The sequence below is a fragment of the Peromyscus eremicus genome, chromosome X, assembly GCF_949786415.1.
Source record: "Peromyscus eremicus chromosome X, PerEre_H2_v1, whole genome shotgun sequence".
NCBI classification, from domain to species: Eukaryota; Metazoa; Chordata; class Mammalia; order Rodentia; family Cricetidae; genus Peromyscus; species Peromyscus eremicus.
The window spans coordinates 45309086-45326692 of record NC_081439.1 but is presented as its reverse complement, the minus strand read 5'-3'; the positions used below and the strand labels follow the sequence as shown (position 1 = coordinate 45326692).

Sequence of the window (17607 nt, the reverse complement as noted above, 5' to 3'; positions counted from 1 at the left end):
GCGTCTCCTGGCTCAGCCTTCCTGTTCCCAGCATTCTCCTCTCTGCTTATCCTGCTACACTATTCTTCCTAACTGGCTACTGGCCAATCAGCATTTTATTTATCAATCAATCAGAGCAACACCTTCACAGCATACAGAAAGACATTCCCAGCAGTGACTAATGAATTAACTAAAGGCTAAATTCGGGTAATATCTAAGAAGAGGGATCTTATGTGCTCAACTATAATCTTAAACATGATTGGCAGAAAATGTTAATAATCTATAAGTTGCTAGGTCAATGGGAGAAAATAAAACTGCCTTCTTTTTTTCCTGTGGCTCCTATCCGTTCAAGCTATCTGCCATTTTCCTACAGGGTGGGGGGAAAATGTGCTGGGTCGCCTGTGTACAGCTAGATGCCTCTGGTGATAGTTAAAGGGAGATCTGGAACTAGAGGAAAGATTTGGGAAAGGAGGTAGTTAAGCTTAATTGGCACATCTGCCAGGCCTTCTCAAATGGGTAGTCTGGATGCTTAAGTCTGTTCTTAGAGAGTACAGAGGTATCTCTGATAAGGCACTTTCCTCCGTCTGGGAATGGACCTGGCCGGATGCTGACAATGACAATAATTACAAAGAGGCTTGAATTGAGGTTCTGGCTGAGCATAACTCTTAGTGCAGAAGGTTATCTAAATATTCCTAGAAGTGGTTAGGTGAGGAGTTAGAGGTCTATAAAGTTAGTAAGGCTGTAAGAAAGAAGGGTCTGTGCTAAATTGTGTAAAGCTATTACTTAACGTCCACCTGGACTAGGTGGTGTCTCCTTGTGGAATTTACCTTAAATCAGGAGACTAGCATGTGGACTGTTATTTCTGTTAGTCCTTGAAAGTGGCTAAGGGAGATATCTGATTCCAGAGCTGAACAGGGAGAAATAGATGAGCTGGGGTGAAGGAAGCCTTTCCTGAGGCTGTTCTCCAATTACCTTGAATGTGTGTGTCCAGAGAGTGATCAGTCCACACTGCTAGCCCTTCTTAGGGAAAAATCAATAGGGAAAATGATGTAGGCACACATGATTTTCATAATAGAAGACAGGTGATGTATAATAAGCCAAGTAACACCAAAAGCTCCTTGGAATTTGGCTTCGTCTGAAGGAATTCCTTGATCCTTTGGGGTAATGACTTTGCCATAACCAGCTGAGTTCTTATAATATTTTCCTGCAGCCCATAGCACACTCTGTAAAAGAAGCATAGCAATAGTAGGTCTCCTAATTTTGCTATAAATTTTGCTATACTCATAGATCAATGCTTTGCTCAGCCATCATCTGAGAAGCTTCCTCCTATAGTAGATGGGAACAAATAGAGACTCACAATTGGACAATATACAAAGTGACAGACCTTGGAACACTCAGTCCTAAATGGAATGGCTCCATCAAATGCCTCCCCTCAGCTCAGAGAACTCTGCAGAAGAGAAGGCCGAAAGACTATAAGAGCCGTGACAATGGAAGACACCAAGGACAGTGTTTTTTGGACACAACAGGACTGACTCACACATGAATTCATAGAGACTGTAGCAGTATGTGCAGTGCCCACACAAGTATGAGCCAGACAGGATCACAGTGCTGAGAGAGGAAGTGTACACAAGCCTCCATGATGAACCTAGAAACTTCCTCCAATTGATAACTGCCTGCAGAGAAAGTATCAGTTTCTTCCAAGGGAGTCTCACTTGGTATACAGATCCACATGTCTAGCAGTAGATGGCCAATATAAAATAAACTCAAAGGTATTTTGAAGGTTTGCTTGTTTTTGTCTCCTAATGCTTTCTGGGTCTTTTTTTTCTTTCTTTTCCCCCCTATAGGTCTTTTGCTTACATATTATGGATTCCAATTTTATGAGATTTCTTTGCGTACAAATGTGTGTGTTTGGGTGTCTATGTTTCTGCATCTATATGGGTTTCTTGTGCTTTCTTTTTGCTCTTTTTCTTTTAGATTTTTTTCTGTTCATTTGCCCTATTCATTTTTGTTTTGTTTTGATTTGATTTTATCTTAGTTTTTAAAATACCTTTTTGTTTTCTAATGAGAGAGAAAGCAAGAAAGGGTGTGGATTTGGGTGGGTGGGAGGTAGGGAGGATCTTGATGCTTGAAGAAGTTCAAGGAGGGGAAACCATAATCAGAATGTATTGTATGAAAGTCTATTTTCAGTGAAAAAAATAGTAAGAAAATTAGAATGATGTTTCTTGTGGAGGCTATAAGATACAGTCTCTTGCCTTTCCTTTTCCAGATTCCTTCATTATTTCATCTCTTTCCATAGTCACATTTCTCTGACTCTGGATTTTCCACTTTCTTCGAATGTGGCATGTAAAAGGATTATTACATTAGGCCTATCTAGATAACTCAAGGATAATCTTCTGTGAAGAACTTTAATATTTGTAACATTCATTCTCCTATTGAATTATATTCTATCATATTCTTATTTTCCAGAGGTTAGGGCATGAACATTTTGAGGCTTGAGGTGGGGCTTGTTTTGTTTACAACAATCCCCTCCTGGTTCACGTGAAAATGACTTTGATTGTTATACATTTCAACTTCTATATTGAATAGCAGTGCATGGTCTCCCTGGAAATTTTACAGGTGTTTAACAAATATTTATCAGTTTCAAGTATTTTCTACCTATGTCTCTTTGCATGAATGATCAGTTTGATGAAAATATCTCTATCTGTGCTCCAAAAGAATAAAATCTGTCCTTACAAAATCCTTTCTATCCCTGGTACATGAGCTGGCTTTTTGGAGCCCATTCCCTATGGTGGGATGCCTTGCTCACCCTTGATGAAGAGGGCCTGGGCTTGTTCCTGCCTCAACTGAATGTACCAGGCTTTGCTGACTCCCCATGGGAGGCCTTATCTTTTTGGAGGAGGGGATGGAGATGGAGAAAGAGGCTGGGAAGGAGTGGGAGGAGAGATGAGAGGGGGATCTGTGGTTGGTATGTAAAATGAAAAAAAAGTTCTTAAATAAAAAATAAAAAAATCCTTTTGATTTTCATCTCCTTTCAGGTGAATGTTTCTCTTCAGTTTACTACTTGATTAACTAATCTCTTTTGAGATTTATAAATAGTTTCCTCAATTTTCCATAACTTGAAGACCTCATTCCTCATTAAACCTCTTTGGGTATAACATGTGCATATGTGTGTGTTCATGTGTACTCCTGTACATAAAGGTCAGAGGACAAACACAGAGTTCCTCAGGTACTGTCCATCTTATTTTTGAGACAGAGACTCTCGTTTGCCTGGAAGTCATTGATTAGGCTAGGCTAGCTGTCCATCAAGCCCCATGGACCTACCTGTTGACCACACAGCACTGAGATTACAAATGCCCACCACTTTGCTTACTTTCTTTTCATGGTATCTGGAGATGAAATGTAGGTCCTGCTTGCAAGGCAAGCACTTTACTGAGTTACCTCCTTAGCCCTGGTTATAACTTTGTTACAATATTCTTGGCAATGAATACAAGTTATTTTAATGACGTGACTTTCCTGTTGCATTGTGAATGGAAGAACTCAAAGGAAGATTTTAAAAAATTCTTCCAAACTTTTGTCCTCTAAATGATCATTAGGTTTTCAAAGGACCATTACAGAAAATTATTATAGAATAATATGCATCTATATCAAAGGATTTTACAATATGAATGCCATATTTGTGTAGCTGCAAAGTTTCTCTCCAGGTCCACCAAGCCCCTGTATTTCCACAGCTCACTTATAAAATAATCACTCAGAAGCTCATATTAATTAAAATTTCTTGGCCATTAGCTCAGGTTAACTACTGACTAGCTCTTACATATTAAATTAACCCATTTCTATAAATCTACACCTTGCCACGTGGCTTGTGGCATTACCAGTATCTTTACATCTTGCTTCCTCTGTGTCTGGCTGGCGACTCATAACTCAGTCTTCCTGTTCCCAGAATTCTCCTCTCTCTTTGTCCCAGCTATACTTCCTGCCTGGCTACTGGCCAATCAGAGCTTTTTTTATTAACCAATCAGAGCAACACATTCACACATACAGAGTGATATCCACGGCATATTTTTAGGTTTTTTTTTTTTTAATAAAGTAACCTTGGGGTTTATTTAGGAGCTATGCAAGAAAATAAGCTATGTTGTTTCATAACTTAAGATTATATTTTATCAATTTGTTCATAAAATAATATAATATAGGCCTTCTATTTGTATTTTACAGAACTCAGTCCAAGCCCCCAAATAGAAGGAAAAAAAGTGGTACCTCTTGAAACAAGATCTATGCAATACAATATACCTTTGGCTACTCTTCAAACCAATTGTTTAATTATGCATTGGTTAAGGTACAAGACAATGATGTTTAGGGCCAGCAAGATGGACTAGCAAGCGGGGCATCACCTGCCAAGCAAAGTCTGAGGAACTGAATTCAAATCCTAGGCCTTCCCTGGTGGGAAGAAAGAATTGGTTCCCTTTACTTGTCATCTGACTTCCACATGCACACTCTGGCCTATCCAACACACACATACACACACACACACACACACACACACACACACACACACACACAATCATAACTGAATAAAATGCAATAAAAATTTTAGAAATGTATCTTTTTAGAGGTGCTTTTTTTCCCTTTTTAGTATTAGTTTTATTTTGTCTATTACCATGAATTTTGACCATATACACCCTTAGAAGTGATGTTATTGTTCTTTTACATTATAAAAGTATCTAATGAGTGAGTTAATAGTCAGTAGTCTCTGTTGATTGTAAGATCAGTTAAATGCACAATAATCTGTAAGAGGCAAAGAACAGTATAGCTTTTAAACGTTTTACTTTCCCTACGTGTCACAACCTGTACCTCGCTAAGCGTGCAACCAAGAGAAATGTGCAGGATGTAATCAATGTTGAAGGGTTGTTTTTAAGACAGGGTTGAAACTTTTAAAGAAGTTTTTTTTTAAGTAATAAAAATAGAGTTAAGGGGATCCATTCATCCTTCATGGCAGGTGGTAGTCATTTTTTTTTTTTGAGATACTGATACATTTTGGCATAATTAAAAGCAAAACAAATAGAGTAATTATAATGAAATGACTGCTATTTTCTATCTATGCAGATGCTTCTGTTTTTAACTTTAAAATGATTTACATCCCTTTGGGATGGGACAACAATTAAGCCTGTAGAGTACAGTGTAAATAAAATATAAAGATATTGTGCTAAATAGACAAGTACTTGATAAAATAACTACCCTAACCAGATGGAAAAACGTGCAGCAATAAAGGACATGAAAACTAAATCCTTTTTAGTGTTTATTCTTTCCTGTCCTTTGGGGATACTCTCTTGAAAACATGAAGCCAGATTGTTTCGTTAACTTTTGAACTTATTTTAATATGCCTAAATTATACTCCCGTGATGTTTTTTCTTTATTTCTTATCACATAGTATTTATATAATGAATTGTGAATTATTAAGATCCATGCTTACAGATATTCATTAACTCTAACTGCAGCTTGTGAAGTAAGAGGATGATGATAGGACATTCACTCATTTTTTGTAACCAGTTATTTTTATATGTTTTCTCCTTAAAATGTTTTCTTTATTCTTGAGAATTTCATCTATGTAGGGAATGAAATATGATCAAGTGTACCTCCCCATTTCCCCACCAACTCCCTCCATAGAACCTCTTCCAAACTCATGTCTTTTTTTTTTTTTTTTGACAATCAGGTAAGTCCAGTTAGTGCTGCCCATACATGCATGGGTGAGGGGACACTCATTGGAGCATAGGAATCTTATAAATGGCAGCATCCTCAATAAAGAGTGATTGTCTTTACCTCAGCAATTATCAGATGCCAATAGCTTCTTTGTAAGTGGAAGAGCCAGAAGAACATACACCATCGATACTGGAATTTTGGCAGGCTTGATCTTGTGCAGGCTTTGTGAAGGTAACCACATTTGCTATGACTTAATGAGTACAAATCAATGCCATGTCCACAAGATAATATTTCACAATACTCTACCCGCCACTCTCCATGCTTTCTAGTATGTGTTCATTTGAATAATTACATCAGAAACTTCCTTCACACAGCTATAAAGTTAATGCAGTTTCCACATTGTAGATTGAATCTCTGAGTATACTAAAGTGAATCTGAATACCAAATAGCATCCACTGTGCTGCAGCCAAATTAATCCCAATTGGTTGGAGTAAAGTTGCACTTACTAATAGAACAGTAAATATAGGCCAGCAACCATCTAAAAATTCTTATTAAATATTTAAAACACAAAGACATTAAAGATAAACACTAAAACATCAAAAGTACTAGAAACAAACAATAAAATATTAAAGTATCGAAAACAAATATTAGAATATAGTGTGATCTTGGTTTAATTAAATAAGACAGTTATATAAGTTTAAAGTCTAAAGTGCCAAGAGAGGCTCAATTCCCACGAGCAACAGAAATCTGTCATATTCAAAAATGCGTACAGAAACTACCCCTTTAGATTTAGATTTCACTCCATTTTCTCCTTTCCGTGAATCATGATAACCCATTATAGATAGAGGGTAAACATGGTGTTGTCACCTTTTCCCTCAAAGGCTCTTTTCTAATTCTCAGATAATGCTATTTTTATCTAATCAAAATTAATTTAATGATATACAGTTTTTATTTACTTCTCTATGTTCTCATTGTCATTAAATACATGATAAAACCATCATTTGCCTGCACTATTCTGATAGCTATTTAGCTGGATCTTTCTTTTGTTTTCTACAAATTTTTACTTGGTGTCAAAAGCTATAGTTAAGAAAAATGATTAAAAAGTGGTACCTGAGGTGAATAAGGAAATATCTCAGTGGGTAGGGGTTCCTGCTATGCAAGCATGATGACCTGATTGGCCCCCAGTACCTATGTAAAAGATATGTCTACATATGCCTGTAATTCCTGTGTAGTAGAAGGCTCAGATAGGAGAATCACTGAAGCTTACTGATCATCATCCATGTGCAAGGTTAACTAAAGGATCCTGTCTCAAAGGAGAAATTTTGAGGATGATAAAGAAAGACAATGGATGTCCTTCTCTGATCATGGTATGCGCATGACCTTGACAATCCCCCCCATACACACATAGGCCTATATACCACACACATACCATCATACATATATACATACACATAAACACAAAGTTTAAAATTGATACTAGAATATGTATAATAGCCCAATGATAGCACACTTGCATAGCATGAATAAGGCTCTGAGTTCAATCACTACACTCAAAAAATAAAAACTAACCCCCGCCTACAAAAACAGTAGTACTTGCTTTAAAATAACTTACTCATTAATGGCGGGTAACAGACACAAAAAACATCACCTTGATTATAAATGCATCTGTATGTCAGTCCTTCCACATAAAATGTGACAAATTATTCATATTTAATTAGTTTCCGAACATCTAGCCTTGCATTTCTCCAACTTATTTCCTGCCTTGAGAGTGCAATTTGTAATATACCAATGTGATCAGGTAATTCCTTATCTGAATTATTTATGTATCACCTACTATTTAAATGCAGCTTTTCTATATTGATTTTAATTGTCAAACTATGCTTGGGAACATTGTGGTAGATGTCTGTAAAACCATTTTAGTGGATATCAGGGCCTAAATTATTTTTTCCTGATAATCCCAAAATATTATTTTTCTTACTTCTACATTTTCACAATTTTAGAGTCAAAATTTCCAGCCACTGCATAATTTGTTATGTAGAAACATGAAGAAACAAATATGAGAATCCAAATATCTCCTTTTAAACCAGATATTAAAACACCAAAATGGTCAAAAACAATGCAGATCTCCTCATTAAATATATTTTGTTTAAGAAACATTAAATATCTTTCATAAAATATACATTGTTTATGGTAATATGCAATGGGTTTATCATTAAGTAATAAATAAACATTTTTCAGCTTTTATTTTTAATATGGTAACTATCACTATACAAAATCCACATAAACTGTGATTTAGGATTTGCAATAATTTTTTAGTATAATGAGGTCTTGAGTTATACATGTTTGAGAACTTGTGCAATAAATCATATTCAATACCGAGTTTGTTTTGTCCCAAACAGTGTATACTTACTCTTTGATCCACTTACACTAAGACTTTCTTTTTTCCACAATTTGTCCTGTGCTCACCTGTTCATTTCTACCTATTTTCTTACTGGATCCTACCCAGAAATGCAACTGAAGCAAGATGAAGATGGGCAGGGACACAGGAGTGTACATAATGGTCCAATAGAAAATTTAGGTTGGGTGCTTGTCTGCTGCACTGTCTACTTCTTTCATTGTTCTATGCAAATATATTTGCTGGAAACTATTATTCACACTATCACTGACCAAAAGCAATTATTAATAATATTTTCTGTCACTCTGTTTTAACAAGATCCTCAGTTAATAATTCACATATTATAGTATGAATACAATCACATTTGTTTCAGGATATTTACCTCTTTTGATTCCAAGTGACAGTCTGATCTTCTTGACCTTTGAAAACTTGGAATATCGATTTCTAAAATATAGAAAACATGTTTAAATGTAAGTTTGATAACACTTTATGAAAAATGTTCATACTAATCTTAGTATGGATTTTACATCTTAATTGTTTGATTTGCAAAAGTGTGCCTCATTTACATGAAAGAAGAGTAGATTTGCTTATTACATGAAAGGTGTAATATTATCTTTCAGAAATGACAGTCTCTCTGAAGGCTAAACACTTTGGGACAGATGAATTACTTATTTCTTTCTTTGATTGATATTTTCAGAATAAGGCTGACATATTTTATTACTGTAATAATCTCATAGAATATATACTTTTAACCCCATAACTCTCTTTTCAAATAGAAAAATAATTTGGACTTTATTTGAATCTAGTTATTTGCTTACTACATTCCCATACTTGAGAACTCTGCCAAATGCTTAAGAGTCATTCAGAACTTGCCTAGTTTATCATTACCCATCTGGATTTTTCTCCTTCCCTGTTATGACACCATTAGCAGCACAAGCAGCAGAGCACAATGAGGAAAATGAATGTGATGGGTTTATTTTTCTGGTCTCATATCCATGAGTTCACGAAGAGGTTGCCCCAGACCTAAGGTGTTTAACACCTTGCTCTGCCCCACACCGTAATATCACTAGCCTATATAATTCACCATATAATTGCCTTAATCTCATCAACTAATACTAGAATTTCATCTTTAAATTTTATTCCAAAACTATGTTTTTTACCACCTGCACTATCCCCACTATAATTTAAATGCATTATTTTCTCATATGGATTAAAACAAGAGTTTAGTACTTCTTCCAACCCTGTACTATTTTTACTTGAAACAGCTAGTGAAATTATTTTAAAACAAGAAACATAATTTGTTACACTGCTCAAAATATTCTAAAAGTTTCCCATAACACTTAGAACAAAGTAAAATTTAAAGTTCCCATGATGCTCAACATAGACTACTTAATTGCCTGTGACTTCCTCTAATTCTAATGGTCATACCAAGTGTCACTTCAAATGTGTATGTCTATCGTTTTCCATGTTGACTACATGTAATTCTTCACAGTGACATATTTGAAGTCTAGAAACATATTATTCAACTATTTTAGAGAATTCGTGTTCGGTCTATCCTACTGGAAATATGCTCACTCTAGATAACACGTCTGTCTATTTTTTTTAATAGTCATCTGTCTACTTAGACATCATACCAATTCTAGTCTGTGTATTGACTTGTAATTTTTCTCTTTTCTTCATGATATGAATAGTTTCTCCACATTTCCCACTTATGTATTTCACATATGAATGAGAACCTTGTTAATGAACAATTTCTCCTTTTTATTTTTCATTAATTCTTAGATTTATTTTTTGTGCTTGAGTGTATTGTCTGTATGCACATATATTCACCAAGTATATGTGCCTGGTGTCTGCTAAGGCTAGAAGAGGCTGTTGGATCCCTTGGAACTGGAGTTTATTGTGGGATATTTTTATCATACTCTGACACTCTTGAGACTGACAATACTTTGAATCAGAGGATAGAGATAGCTACTAGCTGACCAAAATTAGCCATAGAGGTTTTGGAGGACCCAATACATGTAGAGACATAGGAATTAGTATGGTGGGGCTTAGAAAGATTTTCATCCCCTTTTGGATTGAGGAAGGAGAGAGAGAGAGAGGAAGGTGGTCACTGGTCACTTTGCCACTACTTCTTTGATCATTCAGGTTTATATATTCCAGGCTGGCCTTGAACTTGCTATATAGACAAGACTGTCCTTGAAACCCTGAAGTTCCTGCCTCTAACTCTCAAGTGCTGGGAATACAGGTGTGAGCCATCATCCTAACTTGGTGAAATCAATTTTAGTTCATTCATTCTAACTTCTATACATTATTTATTCTAGGAATATATGTTAATTTATTTACCACATTAATCATGAAGTGTTTCTGTTAGATATCAAGCAACCATGCTATTCTTAAAAAGTTGCTATGGATTTTCTTTTATTTATTTTTCTATTACCATTAGACACATTTTTCTTTACAAGACTTTATGCTACAATTTTTGATCAATTTTTTATTATCTTAGAATTACTTTCAGGGATTCTTATTTTTCATATTCTGTTATTGTTTCTGGCAGCAATTACTATAACAGAAGTAGTGGCTAGAGGGATGGTTCAGTGTAAAGTCTTTGCTTTGAAAGCATGATGTCCTGAGTTTAGATGTCTAGAACCCAGGTAAAAGACTGGATATAGCAGTGGGCACTTGAGGGCCATTGCTGAAGAGTAGAGCCAGGTGGAATCCAGAGGCTCACTGGCCATCCAGTCTAGACAAAAAGACAAGTTTCAGATTCACCAAGAGATCCTGTCTCAGAAAATAGCAGCATTATTTGTAATAGCTAAAACCTGGAAACAACCTAGATGCCCCTCAAGCAAAGAATGGATAAGGATGTGGTACATTGACACAATGGAGTATTACTCAGCAGTAAAAAAAAAAAAAAAAAAAACAATGACATCATGAAATTAGCAGCCAAATGGATAGAACTAGAAAGAATCATCCTGAGTGAGGTAACCCAGACCCAGAAAGGAAAACATAGTATATACTCACTCTTAAATGGATATTAGATGCAAAGCAAAGGATAATCAGGTTACAATCCACAACTCCAGAGAAGATAGGTAAAAAGGGGGACCCTAAGAAGGACACACATTGAGGGCCCCAGGAAGGAAAAATAGTTAAGATCTCCTGGGTAAACTGGGAGGTGGGATATAAGGAAAGGGGTGAGGGATAGAAACAGGAGGAACTGAGATGGCCAAGTGGAGAGAGGGATGGAGAGGTAGAGCAATGAAAGAGATATCATGGTAGAGGGAACCATTGGGGGTTTAGGGAGAAACTTGGTGCTAGGGAAATCCCCAGGAACCCAAAAGGATGACACGAACTAAGACTCCTAGCAATAATAGAGAGGATGGCTGAACTTACCTTCTCCTATAAGCAGATTAGTGACTACCCTAAATGTCATCATAGAACCTGCATTCAGTAACTGATGGAAGCAGATGCAGTGATCCACAATTAAGCAATGGGCTGAACTCCTAGACTTCAGTTGAAAAGAGGGAGGAGGGCTCACAGGAGCAAGTGAGATCAAGATCATGATTGATAAAACCACAGAAAGAGCTGACCCAAGCTGGTGGGAGCTCATGGACTCTGGCCTGTCAGCTGGGGATCATGAATGGATCCAAACTAGACCCACTGAATGCGGGTGACAGTTATGTGGCTAGATCTGTTTGGAGAGTCCCTGACAGTGGGACCAGGACTTATCCCAGGTATGTGAAATGGCTTTTTGGAACACATTCCTTAAAGTGGGATACCTTGCTCAGCCTTGACACAGTGAAGAGGGGCTTGGTCCTGCCTTAACTTAGTATGCCAGACTTTGTTGACTCCCCAAGGGAGACCTTACCCTCTCTGAGGAGTGGATGGGGAAGGGATCAGGGGAGGTAGGAGGGTAGGAAAAGGTGGGGGGGGAGGACTGGGATTGGTATGTAAAATGAAAAAAACAAACTTTTTAAAAAATAAAGAAAGAAAAAATATAAAGTGGTGAAAACAATAGTGTAAGATATCAGGCATCACCCTCCAGATTTCACAAGCATGCGCACACATGCAAGCACACTCAAATGCATGTGTGCACACATGCATATACACCATCACTCCTCAACACAAAAAAGAAAATATAGTCTTACTATCCTAGTGGTAATTCATTCAAATTTGAAGGTAACTAACACATGTTACCAATTAACTATCTTTGCACAGCTGTTCTCCTTTCCTCTAACACTCTATAGAAGACTCCTATACATTTTGAAGACTGTAGAAAATATTGTGGTAGTTTTATAATATCAAGTTTTCTTCATAAAATTAGGTTGGTGCTCCATAAGTGCCTTAAATTGAATGGGCTCTAAAAATATGTGTATAAAGTTTCTGATGAAAAAGAAAGAGGATGTTGTTCTATTTACAATTGGTAGATCAGTTATTTATGTCCATGTCCACTTTAAACTCATCAGTTGATTTCTGTTCTGGTGGAGTTCCACCTCAGCCCCTGGCACTCTGGCATCCTGGCATCCATATACCCAAAGAATCTGGAATGTTCTGGTGGAAGATCCACCTCAAGTCCCCTCCACCATCTCTTTCCCCAAAACCACCCCTTAAAGCGCACTAAACATGGCTCCTCCTCAGAGATGCTCAAGACCACTCCAATAGGGTATTTAAGCTGCATCCCAGAATATGGACATGTGGTTTTCCGGTCTCTCATCCCCGTCTGCTTCCTGGGGGTCCGGAGAATCACCCGGGAATGCTTTAGCCATTAATCCGGGGCTTATTCTAATCGGTCTGATTTGGTCTGATTTGGATTGCGGCTTTGGCAGAGAGGCCTATTGCGGTGCAAAAACCTTTCAATTTCAACCTTATTTATATGGAGGGCACTAAATTTTGCTCACTAAGGGATCCTGAAAGAAATACAGGAGACGAGTTAATCTTGAATTTCAGTTAAACAGTGAAAATTTCTGTGGGAAATTATGTCTAATATAGAATCTAAGATCTACTCAAACTAAAAAGTGCTTATTTGAAAATCAATTAGCTACACTGTTATTTTCTGCTAAGCCTTATACAAATTTTCCAGATAAATGTTTTCAAGGCTTTCTCAAAATCTTTGAATTTTTAAAATCATGAGCTATGGAGTTCTTAATTGACCTTTTAATTGCTCTAGCTTTTATTTTCATTTAATACTGAACATTTACTTCAAACCAAGTACTGAGAGATTTATGAAACTATTTAGCTTAGAGAGGATCGCTTTTCACTGATCGCTCACTACTAAGTCTATTTCTACAAGTACACCAAGCTGCAATATTCAAAAGACTTTGTGTCTGCTAAAAGATGATACAGTCGGTAAAGGTGCTTGCAGCCAATCCTGACAATAGGAGATCAGTCTCCTTAACTCACACAAGAACTGGACTCCCTCAAGTTGTCATCCTACTGTACACACTCTCCGTCCACTCTTCACATGTGAATTTAATTTAGAAAAAAAAAAAGAAAAGAAAAGACAAAGGAAATAGTAAGCAGCACATGGAGCAGCCTCATCTCTGTCCAAGCAGAGCTCTTAAACTGCAAAAAAAAAAAAAAAAAAGGAAAGGAAAAGAAAAGGAAAAAAGGAAAGAAAGAAAAGAAGAAAGAAACAAAAACAATCTGTCCTAAGATATCAAGGTAGGTGAGATACTCTTCGAAGCTTTCTGAACCTCACCAGTTACCGTAATGCACATCAATTATTTCAGGAAGCTGTTTCCGTTCTCCCATTTTGTTGATCTCCCATTTTATCTGCGACATCGTGGTGTGCTTGCTGCTTCTTGCTTCTCCGGTCTGTCGGTCTGTCGCCACTTCTCTCGAGCTTGTTGCGGTGGACTGTGAGCCTGACGGCCTTCCTGAAATCCTAGTGGTTGCTGATTTCTTCAGTTCACACCCCCTACCGCAAAAAATGTTCAAAATGTCCCCAAAGACCAACTCAGACGCCGCCGCCGAGAACTCTGAGAACAAAAGCCTGCTCAGCTGCTCGGATGAGTCTTCTGGTGCCCTGGTGGATACAGAGACAGTTTCTGATACCAAAACCAAGGGTCCAGAAATTAGTCCGACACCAAGCAGCAATGTTGCTGGCACCAGAGATAGCAGTGTTTCTGGAGGTACTGACCCTGAAAATTCTGGAAACAGTTTCCCGGGTTACAATGGTGACGAAGATGATGACGGTCATAATGATGACAATGACTCCAACTGTCCTGACTTGGGGGACGGACTCTGACAATTTTATCAGCCATGTGGAAAGCTTATCCAGCCACCAAGAGTTGGAGGCCGGTGAGGTGGTGGAAGAGCAGGGCCTGGGAAGCCAGTTCCGCCACCATGAGTTGGAGGCTGGTGAGGTTCTGGATGAGATGGATGAAGGGTCTGAAGTACATGAACAGCCTATTGAGGACAGCAGTGAACAATGTCATATTGATAGTTTACTAGAACAATGGATGGCTTTAGAGACATCTCCTCTCCCGAGACCTCGATGGAAAGTCCTTAATGCCCTTCGCGATAGACAGCTCGGTTCAAGTGCCCGCTTTGTGTATGAGGCCTGTGGGGCAAGAGTATTTGGGCAGCGTTTCTCAATACAATGTATTTATCAAGGCCATACCGGATGTGTCAACACTGTGCATTTAACCAACATGGCACCTTGCTGGCTAGTGGCAGTGATGACCTAAAAGTGTACCTGTGGGACTGGCTTCATGAGCGACCAGTACTGAACTTTGGTAGTGGCCACAAAAGTAATATCTTACAGGCTACATTCCTTCCTAATTGTAATGATGCTGTCTTGGCCATGTGTGGCCGTGATGGGCAGGTACGCACTGCACAGTTGTCTGCTCTGCCAGGCACCCAGATGACTAAACGTTTGGTGAAGCATGAGTCAGCATCTCATAGTTTGGCTTTGGAGCCAGACTTTCCTTTCAGATTCTTAACTTCAGTTGAAGATGCAGTTGTTTTCAATATTGACCTCAGACAAGCCCACCCAGCTTCAAAAGTGGTGGTAACCAAAGAATATGATAAGAAAGTGGGACTCTATACGGTCTTTGTGAATCCTTCCAATTTCTACCAGTTTGCCGTAGATGGCCAAGATCAGTTTGTGAGAATTTATGACCAAAGGAAAATTGATGAGAATGTCAACAATGGAGTTCTCAAAAAATTCTGCCCTCATCACCTTCGAAGCTGTAATTATCCAGCATATATCACCTCTGTGATGTAGTTATGATGGCACAGAGCTCCTGGCTAGCTATAATGCTGAAGATATTTACATCTTCAACTCTTCTGATAGCAATGGAGCTGAATATGTTGAGATATAAAGGACACAGAAATAATGCCACAGTGAAAGGGGTAAATTTCTATGGCCCCAGAAGTGAATTTGTGATGAGTGGTAGCGATTGCGGGCACATCTTCATCTGGGAAAAATCATCCTGCCAGATAGTTCAGTTCTTGGAGGCAGATGAAGGAGAAACAATAAACTGTATTGATCCTCATCGTTACCTACCTGTGCTGGCATCCAGTGGCCTAGACCACGAGGTCAAGATTTGGGCACCCATAGCTAAATCTTCCACAAAGCTTACTGGGTTAAAAAATGTACTTAAAATTAATAAGCAGAAACGAGATAGTTTTAGCTTACACCACACTTACCTTTTTGACAACCACGTGCTTTGGTTCCTCATGAATCGCATGACACAGACAAATTGGAGAGGAATTAGAATTGAAATTGGAGGAGCAGATATCAGTGACTCTTCCTCTGAGGAGGAAGAAAATTCCTAAGCAACGTCCTGAGGCACCACCAGGAGCTGGCTACCACTTCAGTACATGGGACTTGAAAAAAAAAAAAAAAAAAAACAACTCAGCTTGAGTAGTAAGTTTTTGTTTGCCTTCTGTTTGCAGTATTTTATAAGAGTATTGTTTTCTCTCCATCTTTTCTTTTTTCCCTTTCCTACTACCTGGTTTTGTTACTCCAGGTAACACCTTACATTACACGATTATAGAAGTATAATAAGCTTCCTTTGTTCTCTCACAGTTAACTAAGGAATTGCCTGAACTTGGTGAAAAATTAATAGTTTTCTAAGATCTTTTCTCTGTTCCCAAAAAGTGGTTGGATTTTTTTTAAAGCATTCAGTAGTTTAATTATGAATATTAAAGTTTTTTATTGTAAAAAATTTAAGAAATATATGTGCTCTAAAGTAAAATAAGACAAACAATGGTTTTGTGTTTTTACTTCAAAAACTTGGTCATGCACACACCATACTCTTCTTTGACTTTTTTTCCACAAAAATCGAAAAGAGGATAAAACAGTTTTGTTCCTAAACAGATAAGGAACTGTCTAACTTTGGTTTATTCACATTTCTGAACCCACATTAATAATATGGAATTATTTAAGTACATTAAAGCTGTAACAAAATTAGATTTAATCACTAAGCTGTTTAATCGACCCTATCAGTGTTTTTGCGATGTCATGGTTGAAAAAACTACAGGATGACCTTCCAAAACGTCCTCCTGGGTTAATTTTTTCCTACAAGTTGCTCACCAAATTTTAATAATTCCTTTATGTTGAAGCTATAACAACTGCAATAACAGATGCCTTTTATTTTTATAAAACAATTTAATAAAACTATTAGAAAAATGCTTTTAGTAGCTGGAGCTATGGGACAGTGGGCTGAGAGCACTGGTTGCTTTTCCAAAGGACTCAGGTTCCAGTCAGTCACATTACGCACCTGTTGGCTCACAGCTGACTGTAACTCCACTTCCAGAGGATTCAACACCCTCTTCTGGCCTCCAAGGGCATTAGGCCTGCACATAGTGCACAGACACACATTCAGACAAAAAGAAAAGTAGATATTTTTTAAAGAAATGAAAATGTTTTTAGGTATCCATGTAGTGTTTAAAACTATATTAGCTGGGTGGCAGAGGCACACACCTTTAATCCCAGCACTCAGGAGGCAGAGCCAGGCAGATCTCTGTGAGTTCAAGGCCAGCCTGGTCTAAACAGTGAGATCCAGGACAGGAACCAAAACTACACAGAGAAACCCTGTCTTGAAAAACCAAAAAAGAAAAAAAATCTGTATTTTAGGAAAAATTAAAGTTTCTTTGGATGTTTTCATTGGAAGATGGTTTGGAAGAGGTATGCCATGCTGTTTGATTCAAAATGCAATTTTCATTATAGTTTTAACTATTTTGGTGGTTTTTTGAGACAGGGTTTTTCTGTATAACATTTTACATTATTTCTCTCAGTCATTAGCACTCTGTTTATCTCTAGTACTATTCTATGAACATTCATTCCCAGAAATATACTGTCCTACATATAAGCAAACATGATTTCTCACTTGTTCTTCACAGAAAACTTGTTTAAATGGAAAAAGAAAACAAATTCATATACTCTAAATGGACTCTCTAAAATTATTTAATTGAGAAGGAGCTCAAATAGAGTTTAACACTAAACTAATATTTAAATCTAAAATTATATTTAAATGGGCTGGAGTAGTGTCTCAGCAGTTAAGTTCATTGGCTTCTCTTCCAGGGAACATTGA

At 37.5% G+C, this 17607-nt stretch overlaps 1 protein-coding gene across 1 annotated transcript; it reads left to right on the top strand.

Moving 5' to 3' along the window:
• The first annotated feature begins 13834 nt into the window (after positions 1-13834).
• LOC131899062 (DDB1- and CUL4-associated factor 8-like) lies at positions 13835-16146 on the top strand. Its single transcript, XM_059250433.1, is given in 5 exon segments — positions 13835-14300; positions 14302-14707; positions 14710-15289; positions 15291-15380; positions 15382-16146. Coding segments are annotated over 5 exon segments (1848 nt in total). The 5' UTR covers positions 13835-13994; the 3' UTR covers positions 15848-16146.
• Positions 16147-17607: the final 1461 nt, after the last annotated feature.